The sequence below is a fragment of the Telopea speciosissima genome, unplaced genomic scaffold (assembly GCF_018873765.1).
Source record: "Telopea speciosissima isolate NSW1024214 ecotype Mountain lineage unplaced genomic scaffold, Tspe_v1 Tspe_v1.0099, whole genome shotgun sequence".
Lineage (NCBI taxonomy): Eukaryota > Viridiplantae > Streptophyta > Magnoliopsida > Proteales > Proteaceae > Telopea > Telopea speciosissima.
In genome coordinates this window covers 23,740-44,284 of record NW_025317435.1, presented here as the reverse complement: position 1 = coordinate 44,284, position 20,545 = coordinate 23,740, and the positions used below count along the sequence as shown (strand labels likewise).

General features: G+C 41.4%; 1 protein-coding gene across 1 annotated transcript in view; it reads right to left on the bottom strand.

Annotated features, from left to right (window-relative positions):
• Positions 1-20,545, bottom strand: part of LOC122647633 — an 82,007-nt gene that overhangs the window by 58,215 nt on the left and 3,247 nt on the right. Inside the window, 3 exon segments of the mRNA XM_043840986.1 lie at positions 2,854-3,105; positions 19,195-19,242; positions 19,336-19,551. Of these exon segments, the coding sequence (XP_043696921.1) occupies positions 2,854-3,105; positions 19,195-19,242; positions 19,336-19,551 (516 nt within the window).

Here is a 20,545-nt window from a genome sequence, read left to right as displayed (position 1 = left end):
GAGAGAAATTTCTCAAGAATGTCCTTAGACATAGCTACCCAAAAGTTTGCATATTATAGATGTTCATTCATCAGTGTGAGTAGAGCAGTACCCGAAATTTTTTGTTGCTTCTAGATACCAATGAAAACAGAAAAAGAAAGTTAAACCAAAATATATTTTTTCTTACAATAGACGGAACAGATAGAGGAAGAATCAGCATCACTGATATATGTGAGGTGCACAACAGAAGAACTTGGCTGTCGATCATTTTTATGAAGAAAAAGACTCTTTTGGTGTTTTTTTTACTCTTTTGTGATTGACCTCACATTTAACCTCAGAGCATAGTGCAGAGGATTAGGCAATTAATGACTATGTTTCAAAGGGCTCAAGGTATTTCTCAAGGAAAAATATCTTACTGTTACAAATACATAGAACAAAGAAGAAATATGTAAACACAAGCAATGAACCCTACTCACTAACATATTGTACATTTTTCTGCACATCAACAGATTTTCGGTATTATATCATGTTAATATGAACAACTGAGGTGGACCTCAGTGCAACAGTAAGGTTGTTCCATTGCAACCTAGTGGTCATGGGTTCGAGTCAGGAAACAGCCTCTCTTAAAAGCGGGTGTAACGCTTATAAATTATGACCCTCTCCAGACCCCGGTACCCCACAGTGGCAGGAGCCTTGTGCACTGCGTAAGCCCTTTTTATTAATCTGAACAACTGCTACTGCAGTTGATGGTACTCTGCCACTGGGCAGCAGGGTTCCCAGTAGGTCAGGGGATAGAGTTTCCTGCTTCACCAGGTAGGTGGGTTGATTGGGGGGGGGAATAAAATAATATATATTTCCTGTCCCAAAAAAGATGTATTAATCTTAATAAAAATAAAGAAAAAAAGATCGACAATAAAACTTGATAAATTGATCAAGTGGCTCATTTTCTACTATGCAGATTCCTCCAGGAAAATAAAAGAAATTAAAAAACATGCCCAAAGGCTTAAAATAAAAACAGATACTAATACCTCAAAAAAAAAAAAAAGGAAGAGAGAGAGCACATCAAAAGGACGCCCAAAGCCTCATATAATAATATACATGAAATCATTGGAAGTGTGATGTATTTGCACTAGCCTGGATAGACAAACAAGACCAATTTTGGAAGCCCTGGCCAAGGAGAACCAGGCCTAACGGCCTCCAATTACACAAGCGGTAGTTAGGGTATTTTATTTTTATTGGGGGATATTTTTGTATACTGACAATTATTATTATATGGGAGTTTTAGCTGTCGATAGATATTGGATATCAGTTGGGTTCAAACTTTGTTTCTGTTTTAGAATATGATTAGGGGTTTTAGTCTGTGTCTTTTACAAATGTATATATGCATGTAACCCCATTGATTCAATAGAGTTGAACTAATACAAGAATTTTTGAGCTTCATGTGCTGCTGAGTTGCCAGTCGTGTGAACTGGTTCTCACTCTTTTCCTCTTGGTTAATTTGAATCCTTCTATCAGATGTTCTCTTTCCAAAATTCTCCTCTTATATTCTTCTCTCAATTCTTATTTCTTCCTTTCTTCTTTTATTCCTCGTCACTAAGGCCTGATTTGGTATGATTTCTATTTCAGAAATTGTTTGGTTTGATTTTTACACCTTATTTCAGTGAAATAGAAATTTTGACATAGGTTGAAACCTATTTTAGAATTTCTATTTCATTTGATTTCTACCTTGCTCTTTAATGAGCATATGGTTAAAGTAGTAATTTCATGTAAAAATTAGACCACCACCCTTCTTCTTCTCCTAATGGTTGCACCACCACCACCACCACCACCACCCCCGGCCACCATTACCTCCACCACTGCCACCACCAACACCATCACTGCCACCACCCCACCACCACGACCCTCTCCCAAAGAAATATAGAAAATCTCCTCAGAAATTGAACTACCAAATGGATTTCTTATTCTTGAAATATTTCAGATTGATGCAACCAAAACAATTTCAATTTTTTGACCAAAAACTATTTGTTGAGTATTTTCATGAAATCAATCTGAAATTGAAATAGAAATTATACCAAATCAGCCTTAAGTCTGGGCAGATCTCCTGTTTTGGGTTCAAGTTCCAGCATGTTCCTATCATATTTTCTTTCTCGACTCATAACTTGCCTTGAAATTTAAAAGCTATACTTCTGTTATTAGTCTCTCTTATAATCTGCTCTGGTTTACCAGTTTAGTTATCACTTTATTGGCCAACTATGTAACATGCTCTGTCTTGAGTTTTCTCTGCAAACACCATTCAAGCACCATTAAAAGAGTACTTTTATGGATTGGTACTATCAACCAGGACTGGGTGACTCTATTTCTACAGTTACAGCATAGTCCGGCTTGTCCTTGATCAGTTCTAACTCTTCTTTTCCAGTCCCTTTACATTTCTCTTCTTTTTTTCTTAATTTCTGATAATTTAAAACTAATTACTCATAAGTGGTATTAAGTACAGGTGTAGGTAGTGTTTGGTAATACCTGAAAAACTTTTTCCCTCTAAAAATGCATTAATTTTTTAGTTTTGTCCAGTTTTCTGATTTTTCCTTCAAAATTTCAATTCAGATACTGGTTCAGAGAGTGGTCCCAGCCTATGTGATCTTCTAGATTCCATTCTAGATTGTGGAGCTCACCAAATTGCTTCATATTGACTATGCTAAGTTGAAACACCAAGGAACCCTACTCCTGTTAACAGGTCTGCATTAAGGTCAAAATTATTTTTCTCACTAAAACCATGTGCTGAATAGTATGCTTGTATGCAATACCTAAACACTTGTTCACAAAAAGAAAATGTCTACAATTCCATCCTTTTTACCAGCAAGTTGTCCATAAGCTTACATCATCAAATGCTTGCAAGTTGAGCCAAACATTTGTTCCACTCATTAGAGATACTTGGCGCTCTGAGGTTTCACCTCCGAAAATGACGAAAACTTTTCGAGCTTTGCGACTGGGTTGTGTTTCAGCACATTGTGAGGATTTTGATTGTCGAGGCAATGCACTTGATGAATTACCGTATGATGCAAGACCAGGAAACCGCAAGCAAGCATGTTGGATAATAGTTTGGAGGATATTAGAATGAGAAAATCCAACCTGGACACAAGAACAAAACCTTAGAAAACAATTGCAGAAAATGGATAATTGATAAAAAGAAATAGGACAGAATAGAAACAAGAATGATCTGGGAAATCAAGTAAAATGCATTTAATTGTGACCATTAGATTTAGAAACAAGTATAACAACATCCGTCAGTAACGCATGAAAAGTATCTTGTCTCAAATCAATGACCATAATGTAATGGTGTAAGAAACTACCAAGTGACAACTTTCAGAAGCAGAAGAGTTGATTCATGAAAAAAGATTAAAAAATGTTGGAGCGTAATTTAAGGAATAAAATATATTAATTGGAGCTTTTCTTTTTCCTTATCTTCTAATAGATTAAGCAGTGTCAATCGAAAGGCGACCTGTGTTCGACTTCTCTTACCAGCTTGGGGCCACTCACCTTGGATTTAATTGGCTTTCCACTTAAATCCTTGAATGACCCGGTCCTATGACTGCGGGGCTCGCACGGACCCGGGGGAATAGTCAAGCCGAAGGCCTGGATACCCTCGTTAGCAAAAAAAAAAAAAAAAGCAGGGTCCACAATTGCAAAATAAAGCACCTGATTGATATCTGCAGTCTCACCTCTTTATCTCTATAAGACAACCATTTTAAAATGCAACTACCCAACAGAATTTAATCATAGAATAATAAACATCTAAACATGAGATAAAAAAAAGTAGAATTGTTAGCAACAAATAAGTTGACTACTCTATTATGAGTGTTAGCAAGACAGAAATTAAGAGAATGGCTTGAGTGAATTGATCTTCACACTCAGCCCCTCCATTTATAACATTCACCTATAAGGCAGAATTACAATACTGTCCCTGTATAGCCAACTATGCTTATAACACGGAATAAATAAAGAAAAAAACCCAAAATACCCCTATCAGGTTACATAACTCAACACTCTCCCTCAAGTTGGTGCATAGATATCACACATGCCCAACTTGACTAGACTAGGATGAAATAACTTTCCACTTAACCCTTTAGTGAATACATCTGCAAGTTGATCATCCGATTTCACAAAAGGTATACAAATCTGCCCACTTTCTAACTTCTCCTTGATGAAGTGTCTGTCGATCTCCACATGCTTGGTACGATCATGTTGCACTGGATTGTGAGCAATGTTGATCGCTGCTTTGTTGTCACAGTACAACATCATTGGACGATGAACAGAACCACCAATATCCTGGAGTAAGCTCTGAAGCCACAATAACTCACGTATGCCCTGGGCCATGGCATGGAATTCTACTACAGCGCTGAACCGAGCCACCACATTTTGTTTTTACTCCACCATTTGACAAGGTTACCTCCTACAAAGGTATAATAGCCTGAAGTGGATTTCCTGTCAGGGTTACCACCCTAGTCAGCATCTATGTAAGCCTTAATGCGAAGATGATCATGTGGAGATAGGCGAATCCCTTTCCCTGGAGCTGAATTCAAGCAGTAGAGAATACGAAGAACAACAGACATATGGGTGGAGTAGGGATCATGCATGAACTGACTGACCAAGCTAACTGCAAGTACAATGTCTGGCCTAGTGTGGGAGAGATAGATTAGTTTTCCCACCAACCGTTGATAGCACCCCTTATCAACAGGATCACCATCCTTCTCTTGTACACGAGTAGTAGCCTCCAAAGGGGTGTCACATGGGTGACATCCTAACAAACCAGTCTCTGAGAGTAAGTCCAGAACATATTTTCTTTGGGAGAGAAAGATGCCTTTGGGAGAACAGGCAACTTCAATCCCAATGAAGTACCTAAGCTGTCCTAGATCTTTTATTTCAAATTCTCGTCCTAAGAAAGTCTTCAGGTGAGAAACTTCATCTGCATCATTGCCAGTTACCACTACGTCATCCACATAGACGATAAGAAGAGTGACCTTATCTCCATTTCGCTTGATGAATAAGGTGTGATCAACATTGTTCTGTTTGTATCCTACAGAGATCATTGCTTTATGGAACCTGCCAAACCAAGCCCGAGGAGATTGTTTCAGCCCATATAATGCCCTCTTCAATCTGCAAACCTTCCCATGAGTTGCCACAAGAGAAACTTGGAGGAACCTCCATATAAACTTCCTCCTCCAGCTCTCGATGAAGGAATGCATTTTTCACATCCAATTGTTGCAAATCCCAGCCAAGATTGACAGCATATGACAGCAAAACCCGAAGAGTGTTCAATTTTGCCACTGGGGCAAATGTCTCCTGATAATCAATCCCATAGGTCTGAGCAAAGCCCTTACCCACCAGCCTGGCCTTATATCGGTCCACTGTTCCATCCGGCTTCTGCTTGACAATAAACACCCATTTGCAACCTACTGGTTTCTTGCCCGAAGGAAGAACCACTAGCTCCCACCTCTCATTTTTGGACAAGGCTGTCATCTCTTCCATCATGGCTGCTGTCCACTTTGGATCTGCAATTGCCTCCTACCATTTTTTAGGAATAGAAACAGAGGAAAGAGAGGACACAAATGCACGATAGGAAGGAGACAAAGCATCATAGGAAACAAAATTGGAGATGGGATGTTGGGTACAGGACCTAATGCCTTTGTGGGCAACAATAGGTAAATCAAGAGAGGGATCCTTACCAGGTAATGTACCAGAGTCTAGATCTGGATCAAGTTCTGACTGTTGGATAAGTGCTACAACAGTGGTAGTCTCAACTAGCTCTTTGTGTATCCGGGTATAGACTTTATCAATAGAAATCTAACTCACAGGTCTACGCTCCCCCTGAATAGGAATGGGGGCTGACATTGGAGGTTCTGGAGATGAAGGCTCCCCCTGAATAGGAGCTAGTAGAAGAGCAGACACATCTTCAAGCACTGGATCATGCTCCCCGTGAAGTAGTGGCTGAGAATAATATGCCAGGGACTTATGGAAGACAATGTCCATGGTAACAAATGTACGATGAGAGGGTGGGAGATAACACTTGTATCCTTTCTGGGTAGCGGAGTAGCCCAAAAAGATACTCCGAACACTCCGAGGATCGAGCTTGCTATGAAGATGATGGTTGCGAGCATACCAAACACAACCAAATATTTTTTAGGGGACCAGAAAAGAAGAAGAACCCTGGAGAAGGACAACAAGGGCACAGCCATCAAGGATAGTAGACATACGTTTGATGAGGTAGGTAGCAGTGAGGACAACATCACTCCAATATGGAGAAGGAACCTACCGTGCAAACATAATCACCCAAGCCACTTCCAGAAGGTGTCGATTTTTTCTTTCAGCCACGCCATTCTGAGCCAGGGTGTCTACATAGCTGGTTTGATGAAGGATGCCATTTTCAGTCAAGTAATTTTGGAACTGGCCTTCCATGTACTCCCTGCCATTATCACTCCACAGAATTTTTAAGGTGGCATTGAATTAGGTTTGAACCATATAATGAAATAGCTGAAAACATCGAAAAACCTCACTCTTATGCGACATCATATACACCCAAGTGGTCCTAGTAAAGTAGTCAATAAAGGAAACAAACCATCTATGGCTAGAAACAAAAACATAACGGGCAGGGCCCCACACATCAGTATAAACTGAAGCAAAGGGATAAGAACTTCTTTTATTTAATGGAGAGTAAGTAGAACGAGTCTGTTTAGCCAGAACACAGGCTTCACATAAAAACTCATCGTTTTTACAATCTTTAGTCAACGGAGGAAACAAAACAGCTAAAGTTCGAAAAGGAGGGTGACCAAGCCGACAATGCCATAGATGGAGATCCGAAGAAGTGGCTGAATGTAACTGATAAGGCTGAGATGAAGCTGTTGGTGAACAAGTCTGACCCGTGTCAAGTATGTAGAGACTACCATGTACCTTACCACCCCCAATCGTGTGCCCCTTCACCAGATCCTGGATAAACCAATGAGAGGGAAAGAAGGTTATTTTGCAGTTCAAATCTTTTGTTAGACTACTAATGGAAAGAAGATTGGTATAAAATGAAGGAACATGCAACACAAAATTTAATTTAAGGGTAGGAGAGCAGCGATTGGAGCCCTTTTCATTAATAGGGGAAAGAGAACCATTAGCTACTCGAACGTTATCTTTGCCAGAGCAGGGAAAATACTGGTGAAACACATGGGAAGAACCAGTCATGTGGTCAATGGCACTAGAGTCTATAATCCAAGGAACTGAGACAGCCGATGCACAATGACTACTAACTGGAGTACCTGAGGCAAAGTGAGAACCAGAAGATGCAGCAGGTGCAGAAGCCATGGTAGCAGCATTCCCAACACGTCCCCTGTAGCATGCGATGGAAAGCCAGGAGTTCATCCTGAGTAAATCCAAGGTTAGTAGATGGGGCAGCAGCGGCAGTAGTAGAAGACTCCGTAAGATTTGCCTTGGGTTTGGATTTCACACAACCCCTTTTGGCCTCAAAATCAGCAGGCTTCCCATGTAACTTCCAGCATTGAGCCTTGGTGTGATAAAGCTTGTTGCAATGTTCACAGTTCACACTTGACAGGCTCCTTGGAGGCAGCATTACCACCATCAGTAATGGTAATGGGAGTGGGGCTAGAAGTAGTCTGTAGGGCTGATTTTGCAACAGTAGGAGCATGTAATATTGCAGCCCGACGAGTCTCCTCTGTATGAACCATGGCAAATGACTGCCCTAGTGTAGGAAAGGGAGACTGGTTCAGCACTTGCATTCTAATAGGGTCATACTCCACATTCCGACCTGCCAAGAAGTTGTACACACGGATACTGTCGAAGTGTTTACAGTAGGCAGCAATATCAGTAGGTGTAGAGGGCTGATAGTTGGAGTAATGATCCAATTTCTGCCACAATCTTTTGAGGGCAGCATAGTACGCAAAGACAGACAACTCCTTTTGAGTGAGGTCATGGGCCTTCTTGCGGATCTCATATACCTGAGCAGCATTCCCAACACGTCCGTAAGTCTCCTTGGCGGCACTCCAGATCTGATGGGCTGTCTCCAGAAGCAAGAAATTATCGGACAGATCTGGTTGCATAGAGTGGAGCAAATAAGACATCACCATAGCATCATGTGACATCCACTTCTCTTGCGGAGAACCAGTTTCAGCCGGCATGGTGTTAGTGCCAAGAATATGGCCAGTAAGGCCACGACCAGCGATGGTCAAGTAGGTAGTCCGAGACCACTTGAGGTAATTTGTCCCATCAAGCTTGATAAGAGCAGCAAGGGGAAGGAACTCTGTCCGGGACTGTCCATCGAGCCCAGAAGTTGTAGAAGAGGAGTCTGAACCTGTCATGATGATTCAAAGAAATGCTCCAACAAAAGGCACCAACACAAGAAAGTAATTGCTGAAAAAGGTAACAACAGTAGCCCCAAGAAATCTCTAATGAAAGAGGCTGAAAACTTGATCGAGTACTCTTCAATGATGATGGAAGAAGTCCTCAAAATTTCACACCAATCAGAGAAGGAGAACTATAAAAGGCAATTCATCAAACACCTGTTGAGCACCCTTATATGCTGAAATCGATAGCTGAGATTAGAGATGCCATGAAAGGGAAAACAACCAATGTCTGAAACTGAGATCGAGGGAAGCTTGTGAGGGTAGTAAATAGCTCCAAAAAAAAGTAGCACCAATAGGCAGCCCAGCAGTCCAAACCCAGAAATCGATTGGAGGTAGTTTTTGAACAAAAAAACAAAAAAAAAAAGGTCGATTAGAGGTTAGGATCTGCAAAGAGGGGATGGGAAAGGTTGATAGTTGCTGGTTAGGGTTGCAAAGGAAGCTCCAATCAAGAGATGATCATTCTACAGCAGGTATCGAGGCTGAATCTTCAAAACTTGGAAAACTGCAAAACCGCAAAGAGAAGGGCAGCAACTATCTGGCATAAATGTGGTTTATGTCATGAAGAAGATGAGGTTGTTTGAAGGGCAGCAATTAGACCGTAAGATCACCTCATTAGTGCTTCCCTAAGGTAAAGGGAAAGAACCAAGAAGAAGAGGAGAACGATGGAGGGAAGGAGGTGGGATTTTGGCCTTGGATCAAAATAGGGTTTTAGAGTTCTGCTCTGATACCATGTTAGCAAGACAGAAAATAAGAGAATGGCTTGAGTGAATTGATCTTCACACTCAGCCCCTTCATTTATAACATTCACTTATAAGGCAGAATTACAATACTGTCCCTGTATAGACAACTATGCTTACAACAGGGAATAAATAAAGAAAAAAACCCAAAAATAACTTTATCGGGTTACATAACTCAACAATGAGGAAAAAATATCAAAAGAAGAATTGTATGTAAAACATAAAAAATAACTAACAGCCTCTAGTTTTTAATTGGACCAACTCCTGGCTTCCTCATGATCAGCCACTATTCAATCCCTCTTTCTGAACATAATTGGTCACTTTAGCTTTCCCGTTAGCAGAGCTATATCATGGAAATGCTTCTGTAAGAGTTGTATTTAGGATAAGATTATTCATTTTTAGCATTTTTTGCATTTTTTTAAATTTTATTTATTTTAAAAAGTCTTGGGCAAGCCTTGGTGCAACTGTTAAGTGGCGCTATTGCAACCCGTTGGTTACGGGTTCAAAACTTGGAAACAAAATCTACTACGAAGCAGGGGGTAAGGCTGTGTACATTTGCTCCTCCCAGACCCTGCAGTAGCGAGAGCCTCGTGCACTGGGATGTTCTTTTTTATTTAAAAAGTCTTGACTAAAGTTGGATCCTTTTGTAGCCGTTTTTTTCCATTTTGGAGTTTATTCAGTTTAAACTGTGTTACCTGCGAAAATCTGAGAAGAGAAGAGAAGAGAAGAGAGAAGGAGAAGAAGAACACACAGCCGTATGCTGTCAATTGAATTAATGAATAAAGGGAGATACAAAAATATATATAGGCTTGGGCAAAGTAGGAAAACCCAAAAAGAAAAAGAACATAAAAATCGACACCCATAAGGGCTCTCGGTATTAGCGCCAGGCACTAATCCCAAGACCCATTAATGGGCCCCACATCATCACACGACACTTCTAACACTCCCCCTCAAGCTGGAGCATATATATCAATCATACTCAGCTTGTTACAAATATAATCGAACTGCCCACTACCCAAAGGCTTTTTAAACACATCTCATCCAACTGTTCAGATACAAAAAAGACATCAGAAAGCTCATGACCTCTACAAATGAGGTGAGTGGTAGTTATAATTTTGTCTTCATATCAGTCAACAAGAACAACTCAACTTTTGTGGGATATCTTTTGCCCAAAACAGCTGACAAAGAAAGTTTCCTGGAGGTGTATAATAGCTTCCAGTTGAGACTTTAAGGTAAAAGACCTGAATTCTCCCACTTCCATATCAGACTATCATCTTCTTGCTGTCTGCACTGAACTAAATCAATCTCCCAGTAATTAAGATTTCTTCGGAAGAAAATTATAGGAAATCTAATTCTTTCCCACATCTCCTGAGACTTGATAATAAATACTCCAAAGATCAAGAGTTTTCAGTCCTTGATTTTGATTCTCCATTTGGAAACCTCATCCAAACAGCAGGTGACATCAGACACACTAACTGATGATTTCAACAAGCCCCCTAGCCTTCAAGCAATCAGCATAAATCACCTTGGATCAGTTGATCTCTGAAGCAAGTTGTTTGGCAAGATTTAATGTCTAGGATTATGAAGGAAGAAGAGAAAGAGCTCTTATGATCATTCTCCTGGTTCTAACTATTTGTATAGAGAAGTGCATGGACTAAAAATGCCCCTCTTGAGTACATGAGGCCAAGGATTCAAGTATCGGTATCGGGTATCATATCGGAAGGGTGATTTTAAGAGACGTATCATATTGTATCGTACCAGAGAGACAAGATACGCTCAAGATACGGGAGAAATGGTCAAGAAATGCATGGATGTGCTTATGATACATATAAAATACAGTTTTGAAGCATTAAACATCTTTTTTTTTTTTGGGTGAATAAATGAATTCATTACCAAGGAAAAGAGAAACAAGGGCCCCCTTAGGGGGAAACAACAGCCAACGGCTAAAGAAAATCAGCTAGGCCCAGCTGAAGAAGAGAAAGAAACATTTGGGACACCCTAGGAGACAACAATTAGCCTGTTCCTTGAGTTGTCAGAACAAAAGGAGGGAGGAGCTGACAATAGTTTGGAGGAGATTTCAAAGGAAATGGAGTCCCAAATCTGTTGATAAGAACAAGAATTGGAGGTCCATTTCCTAATATTTCGCTCCATCCAAATGTGATTTAGCGCAGCACAGAAAGCCATCTTCCCCACAGTGTCACAAATAGAAGCCCCTCCGAAAGTCATATCTATCCAAATCCATTCTCTAGAGAAAGGGAGAATTCTTCTCTGGGCGGGCCAGCACTTAGCTAGAATACCTTTCCAAATGGTTTTGGAGGTCGGGCATTCAAAGAAAAGATGATCCGAGTCTTCCAAGCTGTTCCAGCAAAGGCAGCAAGCATTGGTAACTTGTATGTGACGCCTGCGGAGGAAAGCAAGGGAAGACAGTTGTTGAAGACTCTCCAAGCAGTGAAGGAATGGCGCGGAATATGATGCTTGAACCAGAGGAGCTTCCTCCAACCAACCAAAGGGCCTTTGGATCGGATAAGATTCCAAGCTGCCTTGGAGGAGAAATTCAGCGAACCATCAGCTGTCCAGGAGACACAGTCACCTCTAGAAGGCAGTCTTCTTTGGATGGATAGAAGGTCATTCCAAATATCAATTTGATGCAATATGTAAATATATCAGTTTATGCAATATGTAAATATATCAGTTTGATGCAAGTATTTGAATCATTTTTATCTATCTAGTGATGCATAACAAAAGAGAGAGAGAGAGAGAGAGAGAGAGAGAGAGAGAGAGAGAGAGAGAGAAAGAGATCTGCAGCATTACCACTTTTCGCCCAAATCTATTTCGATGTGATTTGAACTATGTTGTTAGCAAAACAGGAATTTCGTGAATGGCTTGAATGATCAATGAGATCAGTCAAGCTCTCTATTTATAATAATAATAATAAAAGAGATTACAAAGGAAACACTGTTCACGACACTATTCACGACCTTGTTCACGTGAACAGTGTCACAGCCCAAATTACAATTCTACCCTTGTTCAAAAGTACATAAATAAAGCATAAATAAAATACCCTTATAATATCGGGTAACACATCTCAACACTCCCCTTCAAGTTGGGGCATAGATATCACACATGCCCAACTTGACTAGACTAGGATAAAACAACTTCCCACTCAACCCTTTGGTGAAGACATCAGCCAGTTGATCTCCAGACTACACAAAAGGGATACAAATCTGCCTACTCTCTAACTTCTCCTTGATGAAGTGTCTGTCAATCTCCACATGTTTGGTACGGTCATACTACACTGGATTGTGGGCAATGCTAATTGTTGCTTTGTTGTCACAGTACAACATCACTGGAAGATGAACAGAACCACGGATATCAAGGAGTAAACTCTGAAACCATAGTAACTCACATATGCCCTGGGCCATAGCATGGAATTCAGCTTCAGCACTAGATCTTGCAACAACATTTTGCTTTTTACTCCGCCATGTGACCAGATTTCCTCCAACAAAAGTACAATAGCCAGAGGTAGATTTCATGTCAGGGTTACCACCCCAGTCAGCATCTGTGTAAGCCTCAATGCGAAGATGGTCATAAGGAGACAAAAGAATCCCCTTTCCTGGAGCTGACTTCAAGTAATGGAGAATACAAAGAACAGCAGCCATGTGAGTGGAATAAGGATCATGCATGAACTGGCTCACAAGACTCACAAAGAATGGCGTGATCTCGTGCGGTGTGGGAGAGATAAATCAGCTTGCCCACCAATCGTTGATATCTGCCCTTATCAACGGTTCACCATCCTTCTCTTGCAGACGGGTAGTAGCTTCCAAGGGAGTGTCACAAGGATGACAACCAAGCAAACCAGTCTCTGATAGTAAATCTAGAACATACTTTCTCTAGGAGAGAAAGATGCCTTTTGGAGAACGGGCAACTTCAATCCCAAGAAAATATCTTAGCTGTCCTAGATCTTTTATGTCAAATTCCCATCCCAAGAAAGCCTTCAGGTGAGAAACTTCATCTGTATCATTACCAGTCACAACTATGTCATCAACATAAACTATGAGAAGAGTGACCTTTTCTCCCTTTCGCTTGATGAACAAAGTGTGATCAGCATTACTTTGTTTGTATCCACAGGAGACCATGGCTTTATAAAACCTACCAAACCATACCCGTGGAGATTGCTTCAACCCTACAAACTTTCCCATGGGTCTTGTCAGAGGAAAAACCCGGAGGAACATCTATATAAACCTCCTCTTCCAACTCCCCATGAAGAAATGCATTTTTTACATCCAACTACTGTAGGTCCCAGCCAAAGTTGACAGCACAAGACAGTAAGACCCGGACAGTGTTCAACTTCGCAACAGGGGCAAATGTCTCCTGGTATTCGATCCCATAAGTCTGAGTGAAGCCTCTGGCCACAAGCCTGGCTTTATATCTATCCACTGTTCCATCTGGCTTCTGCTTGGCAACAAATACCCATTTGCACCCGACTGGTTTCTTACCCGAAGGAAGAACAACTAGCTCCCATGTCTCATTTTTAAGTAAGGCCGTCATTTCTTCCATCATGGCTGCTTTCCACTTTGGATCTGCAATCGCCTCCATCCATTTCTGAGGAATAGAAAAAGAGGAAAGAGAAGAAACAAATGCACGATAGGAAGGAGATAAAGCATCATAGGAAACAACATTGGAGATGGGGTGTTGGGTGCATGACCTAACGCCTTTACGAACAGCGATAGGTAAGTCAAGGGAAGGATCCTTACCAGATGATGTAGCAGGGTCTGGATCTGGCTCAAGTGCAGACGATTGTGTAGGTGGTATGGTGGTGGTGGTAGTCTCAACTTGTCCTGTGCGCTCCCGGGTATATACCTTATCAACAGGGATTTGACTGACTGGTCTACGCTCCCCATGAATAGGAGCCACTGTAGGAGCTGAAGTTACAGAGGGCTCCCCCTGAAAAGAAGCCGGAAGAATAACAGACACATCTTCAAAACCCTGATCCTGCTCCCCCTGAAGAGGTGTCTGGGAATAATATGACAAGGACTCATGGAAGATAATATCCATGGAGACAAAAGTACGACATGAAGGCGGATGGTAACACTTGTATCCTTTCTGGGTGGCAGAATAGCCCAGAAAAATACACCGAATGCTCCATGGATCAAATTTCTCATGAGGATGATGATTGCGGACATAGAAAACACAACCAAAAACTTTGGGGGGAACCACAAAGGAGGAGGAACCCTGGAGGAGATCAACGGGGGAACGACCATCAAGGACACGGGTAGGCACACGATTGATGAGATAAGCAGCGGTAAGAATGGCATCACCCCAGTAGTGAGAAGGAACCTGCCGTGCAAACATAATGGCCCGGGCTACCTCAAGGAGATGTCTATTTTTCCTTTCAGCAACCCCATTCTAGGCAAGTGTGTCAACACAGCTAGTCTGATGGACAATACCATGTACAGCCAGATAAAGTTAGAACTGACCCTCCATGTACTCTCTGCCATTATCACTGCGTAAAATGCGCAAGGTGGCATTGAATTGGGTCTGAATCATACGATGAAATAACTGAAAACAGCGGAAGACCTCACTTTTATGGCTCATCATGTACACCCAAGTGGCACGAGCATAACAATCAATAAACGAGACAAACTATCGATGACCAGAAAGGGAAGTACAACGGACAGGGCCCCACACATCAGAATGAACCAAAGTAAAAGGAGTCTCACTGCTTTTATTTAATGAAGAACAACTGGAACGAGTCTGTTTGGCCAAAACACAAGCCTCACATAAAAACTCATTCCTATTACAATGCTTAATCAAACGCGGAAACAAAAGAGACAAAGTACTAAGGGATGGATGACCAAGCCGACAATGCCACAGATGAAGGTCAAGGGACGAGGTGGACTGTAAATGATGAGTTGTAGAGGAAGCCGAATGCAAAGTAGAAGGCTGACCCAAGTCAAGTAAGTAGAGACCACCCTGCATCTTACCACCCCCAATCGTGTGTCCGGTCTCCAGATCCTGTATGACACAATGAGAAGGGAAAAAAGTCAGTTTGCAGTGCAGATCTCTAGTTAGACTACTAATAGAGAGAAGGTTGGTAGAAAAGGATAGAACATGCAAAACAGATTTTAATGAAAGGGTAGGTGAGCAGCGTATGGAACCCTTCCCATTAATAGGAGAAAGGGAACCATTAGCTACTCGAACACTGTCTTTGCCAGAAGATGGAGAATAAAGATGAAATACATGGGAGGAGCCAGTCATGTGGTCAGTGGCACCGAAATCTATAATCCAAGGACTGGATACAGCCGATCCACACAGACTACTGACTGAAGTACCTGAGGCAAAATTAGAACCAGGAGGGGCAGCAGGTGCAGATGCCGTAGTGGAGGCAGCGGAAGAGGCTTGTAGCATGCGACGGAAAGCTAAGTGCTCATCCTGAGTAAGCCCAATGTCAGATGAAGGGGCAGCAACAGCAGTAGTAGGAGAATCAGCCATATGAGCCTTGGGCTTAAACTTCCCATGGGCTTTCTTTTCCTCAAAATCAGTAGGCTTCCCATGGAGCTTCCAGCATTGAGCCTTAGTATGATAGAGCCTGCTGCAGTGTTCACACTTGACAGGACCTTTAGGGACAGCAGTACCACCAGCAGTAGTGGTAAGAGAAGGAGTACTGGAAGCAACTTGCAAGGCGGATTGATCAACAATAGAGGAATGCAGCATAGCAGCCCGATGAGATTGTTCATTATGAACCAAGGCAAAGGCTCGCTCTAGGGATGGAAAAGGGGACTACCCAAGTACTTACACCCGAATAGGATCAAACTCCATATTTAGTCCAGCCAAAAAATCATAGACACGTATTTTGTCAACGTGTTTGCGATAGGCAGCCAGATCAGTGGCAGTAGAGGGTTGATAGTCGGAGTAATGATCCAATTGCTGTCACATGTTCTTGAGGGTAGCATAGTATTTAGAGACAGAGAGCTCCTGTTGGGTAGTGGCATTAGCCTTCTTTCTAATCTCACAGACCTGTGCATCATTCCCCGTGCAACCATAAGTCTCTTTGGCACCATTCCAGATAGTATGGGCTGTGTCCAGTAGAATAAAATTGTCTGAGATATCCCCTTGCATAGAATGGATCAAGTAGGACATCACCATCGCATCATTAGATAACCACTTGTTGAGCTGAGAACCCTCTTCCACTCGTTTAATTGTTGTCCCAAGAAGATGGCCAGTGAGGCCACGGCTAGCTACTGTCAAATAGGTAGACCGAGACCACTTCAGGTAGTTAGAGCCATCAAGTTTGATTGGGGCAGCAAGGAGAAGAAAATCAGTCCAGGGCTGGCCATCAATGCCAGAAGAGGCCGAAGAAGAATCTGAACCAGTCATTGCAGCAGGTAACCAATCTTCAATGAAGCAACAAACAGCCAAAAAATATCCAAAAAAAATTCTAGAATCGACCCCCAATAGAAGAGGGCTGCATTGGAGCGAAAAATCTCAGATACGTAGGCTGGGAATGATGTCGAATGAAGGCAGCAAGGGTGCCAATCAGATGCAGCAGGAACCAGCAGCCCAACCCCAAGATCGATTAATGTCAGGGTTTTGAAAAAAACCCTGAGAAGAGAGATCGATAAGGGGCTGGGGTCTTCAACCAATCTGATGAAGTGAATAGGGGCTGACAACAATATCAAATAAAGATCCCACAATAGAAGATGCAGCCAAAACAGATGTAGAGGCCTGATCTCCAAAAAAAATTAGGAATCTTCAAATCGCAGACAGTTCTTCAGCTCCACTCGATCCAAAAAAAAAAAAAAGGTAGAAAAAAGAAGGTATGTTGGGGCAGCAGCTAGATCATTACGATCACCTCAGTAGTGCTGCACTAATGGGAGAAGAAGAACCAAAAGAAAGGAAGAAAGAAGAAGGGAAGAAGCTTGATGGAGGGAAGGAGAAAAAAAATCGAAGGGAGAGAGGTGTGTTTTGAAAACCTAGATCAGAGTGTATTTGGCTCTGATGCCATGTTAACAAAACAGGAATTTCATGAATGGCTTGAATGATCAATGAGATCAGTCAAGCTCTCTATTTATAATAATAATAATAAAAGAGACTACAAAGGAAACACTGTTCACGACCTTGTTCACATGAACAGTGTCACAGCCCAAATTACAATTCTACCCTTGTTCAAAAGTACATAAATAAAGCATAAATAAAATACCAAAAATACCCTTCTAATATCGGGTAACACATCTCAACATATGTAAGTCCCCAAAACTTCTTGAAATGGTGAAGATTAGAGTCTTTTATGTTAGACAATTTCCTTCAACTCATATCGAAGAGAAGAAGAAGTTTCTAAGGCCTTCAATTGCTCTCAATTTCATATCTCACTCACGGCTTCTGTTTTGCAGATTTAAAGGAGGCGTATCTTACTTGTATCGGACTGTATCGGTCCCATATCGAACTGTATCAGACTATATCGGCCCCATATCAGACTGTATCAGTCGATACAAACTTTTTTGAAAAATAAATATCGTATCGATACCCACCGTTACCTATACGATACCTACCGATACTTAAAACCTTGCATGAGGCAACATGAATAGACAGGAAAATCTGAACATGACAAATAATACCCTCAGATTAAATGTATTCTCTACAATAGTAGGGAGAAAACTTCATTGAGTTCAGCAGCATATATGACTATGCATATGTTCCCACATCTAGGAGGTGAAGCACCATGTATCCAAGTCATATATTCAAACTGAACAATATTATTATTTTTTTTTTTGGGTGAATAAATAATATCATTACCGAAGAGAAGAAAAGAATTACAGAGGGCCCCTAGGGGCAAGAAAAACACAAACAGCCAAAGCCTTACCTAGGAGAGGCTGAAGAAACAAGAGAAACATTAGAGAGGCCCCAGGAGTCAACAATGAGCCTGTTCCTTGGGGAGTCTAAACAACTAGAGGGGGGGACAAGAGATAACTTTGCTTTAATCTCAAAGGAAATGGAATCCCAAATCTTTTGGTAAGGACGAGAATTGAAGGTCCATTTCTTGATATTACGCTCCATCCAAATATGGTTGATAGTGGCACAGAAAGCCAGCCTCCCTACCACATCACAAATAGAGTAGCCAGCGAAGATCATATCAACCCAAATCCACTCTCTAGAGAAGGGGAAAATTCTTCTACGGACCGGCCAGCACTTGAGGAGGATGCCTTTCCAAATAGCAGTAGCGGTAGGGCACTCAAAGAAAAGATGACTCAAGTCTTGACATTGTTCCAATAGGCAGCGAGAAGAGACTTGGATCTCGGCGGCTCAAGAAAAGCCTGGGTTGGGAGACGTTGTTGAAAACCCTCCAAGCTGTAAAACAGTGGCGAGGAATGTGGTGCTTGAACCAAAGAAGCTTGCGCCAAGGTACCAGCTGGCCTTTCAAACGAATGTAGTTCCAAGCTTCCTTAGAAGAGAAGAGGCCAGATCTGTTTGTTATCCAAAGAACACAATCTCCTCGGGCAGTAGGCCTTCTTGGAATAGAGGGGAGCTCACTCCAGATAAGGCTAAGAGAGTTGCCAGAGGGTGGGGGAGCCCAACCATCCTGATCAAGAATATCAGCAACCAAAGATAGCCTGTGAAGACCCATTGCATAAATAGAGCGGGGAGTGACCTGATGGAGAAGAATCCCCGAAGGGTGCCAATTGTCCAGCCAAAGGTAAGTGGAGAGACCATCACCAACCTGGGTCCGAATGACCCGAAGCACAAGGTGTCAGCTAGCAAGAACCTAGGACCGAATGACCCGAAGCACAGTATTATTATTTACTACCACTTAAACATCATTTGATGTACGAGCCACCAGGTGGAAGGCTAATAAACACTATTAGTTTTATGGACCCAGTTTTATGCATGGCCGTGTACATGAATGGTTGTGCTTTTCAACCATCGGATGGGGGTGGGGGCAGAAGTGTAATAACACATCTCCCATCCAACGGTTGAAGGCATGACCGTGTACGTACATGGCCTTGCATATAACCTTTTTCCTAGTTTTATTTATCAAAAAACAAATTTATAACTTTAGTAGAATATGAAATTGAAAGAGAACTTACCTTAGAAGCTTGCTGAAACAAAAAACTGTTCTGCTCCATCCCACTAATCTAACTCCAGAAAAGACAATATATAAATTGGTGTAAGTGACGAACCATATCAGCACATAAATCTTAGAAGAAAATCACAGATGCTTAACTTACCAGGTTGATATCTGTAAAAACTACTGTACCCGATTCAGCCCGTCCAAACTTATTACCCATCTCCAAAGATGGAGAGATATGAACAGAAGGAGGCAAAAACCAACCATCTATTCGAGCAAAGTCACATAGGCCAAGCTGCTGAAATAACAGAGATGCTCCTTTTCGTATACATTCAATAACATCGGTTGGGAAACGAGGCGGAGTGTGATATGTAACCTATGAAAGAAGGAAGACGATTCACATACAGCATTTTTAGAAAAGTATGAATCTCGGACAGTTTCAACTCAACCAAGCTAAGCCTAATCCCAAATAAATTGGATTGTCTACAAAATTCCTGCTCCACCATTCAACTCTTTTTTAAGTCATTTGCTGTTAGCCCAAGGCCATCCATGTCTTTTCCCACGACTCTCCCCCAAGTCATTTCTGGTCTGTTCATTTTTCTTCTAGCACCTCTATACTGTACCATGCACTCCTACTTACTAGTGCAATTAAGGTCCAATCTGGCACAGTTTACATGATAAAAAAGTGTATTCATATGGAAAATAACTGTTCATGACAGACCTCCTCCATAAAAATTAGTCGTTGACAACCACTTCTAGCCCAAGGGAGCATTTGACTAACATTCTTGAACATCATTCTGGGCCCAAAAGAGTTCTGGCTGGAGGGGGCAAATGTTGATTGTGGACCTGTGCCTAAACAGTATGGGTGGCATCAGTCGGTTTGGGACCCTAGTTAACAAATTCGGATTCAGAAATAATTCAGAAGTAGAATAATTTGGGTTCAATTCATTTCACCAATTTGAAAATGCTACCAAAATTTGGAAGGGGAAAAAAAAAAGTGGACGAATGGAAGAAATTTGGATCTGGATTCACTTGGAAATTAATCATTTATCAGTGAAAATTTCAGAACCAAAAAAATTGGCCCTTTTTCTTAGTTTTTTATTGAAATTTTGCAAACATTATATAATTTTCATCCATTTTCTTGAACTTTTTATTGTAATTTTGTAAAGATTCCGAATTTTTCAGACCAAATTATTCAGTTTCTGAACAATTTTTAAGGACTGAATTTTCAGAATCCGAATTATTCTGGACTTCACAAATTCGTGAATTTTTGCAAATTTCTCAAATCAATTCAGATTTAGTAGAGATATTTGCGGAACCAAGTCTTTGCCAAATTATTCGCAAATTTGCTGTGGTTGGGCCAGGTTGAC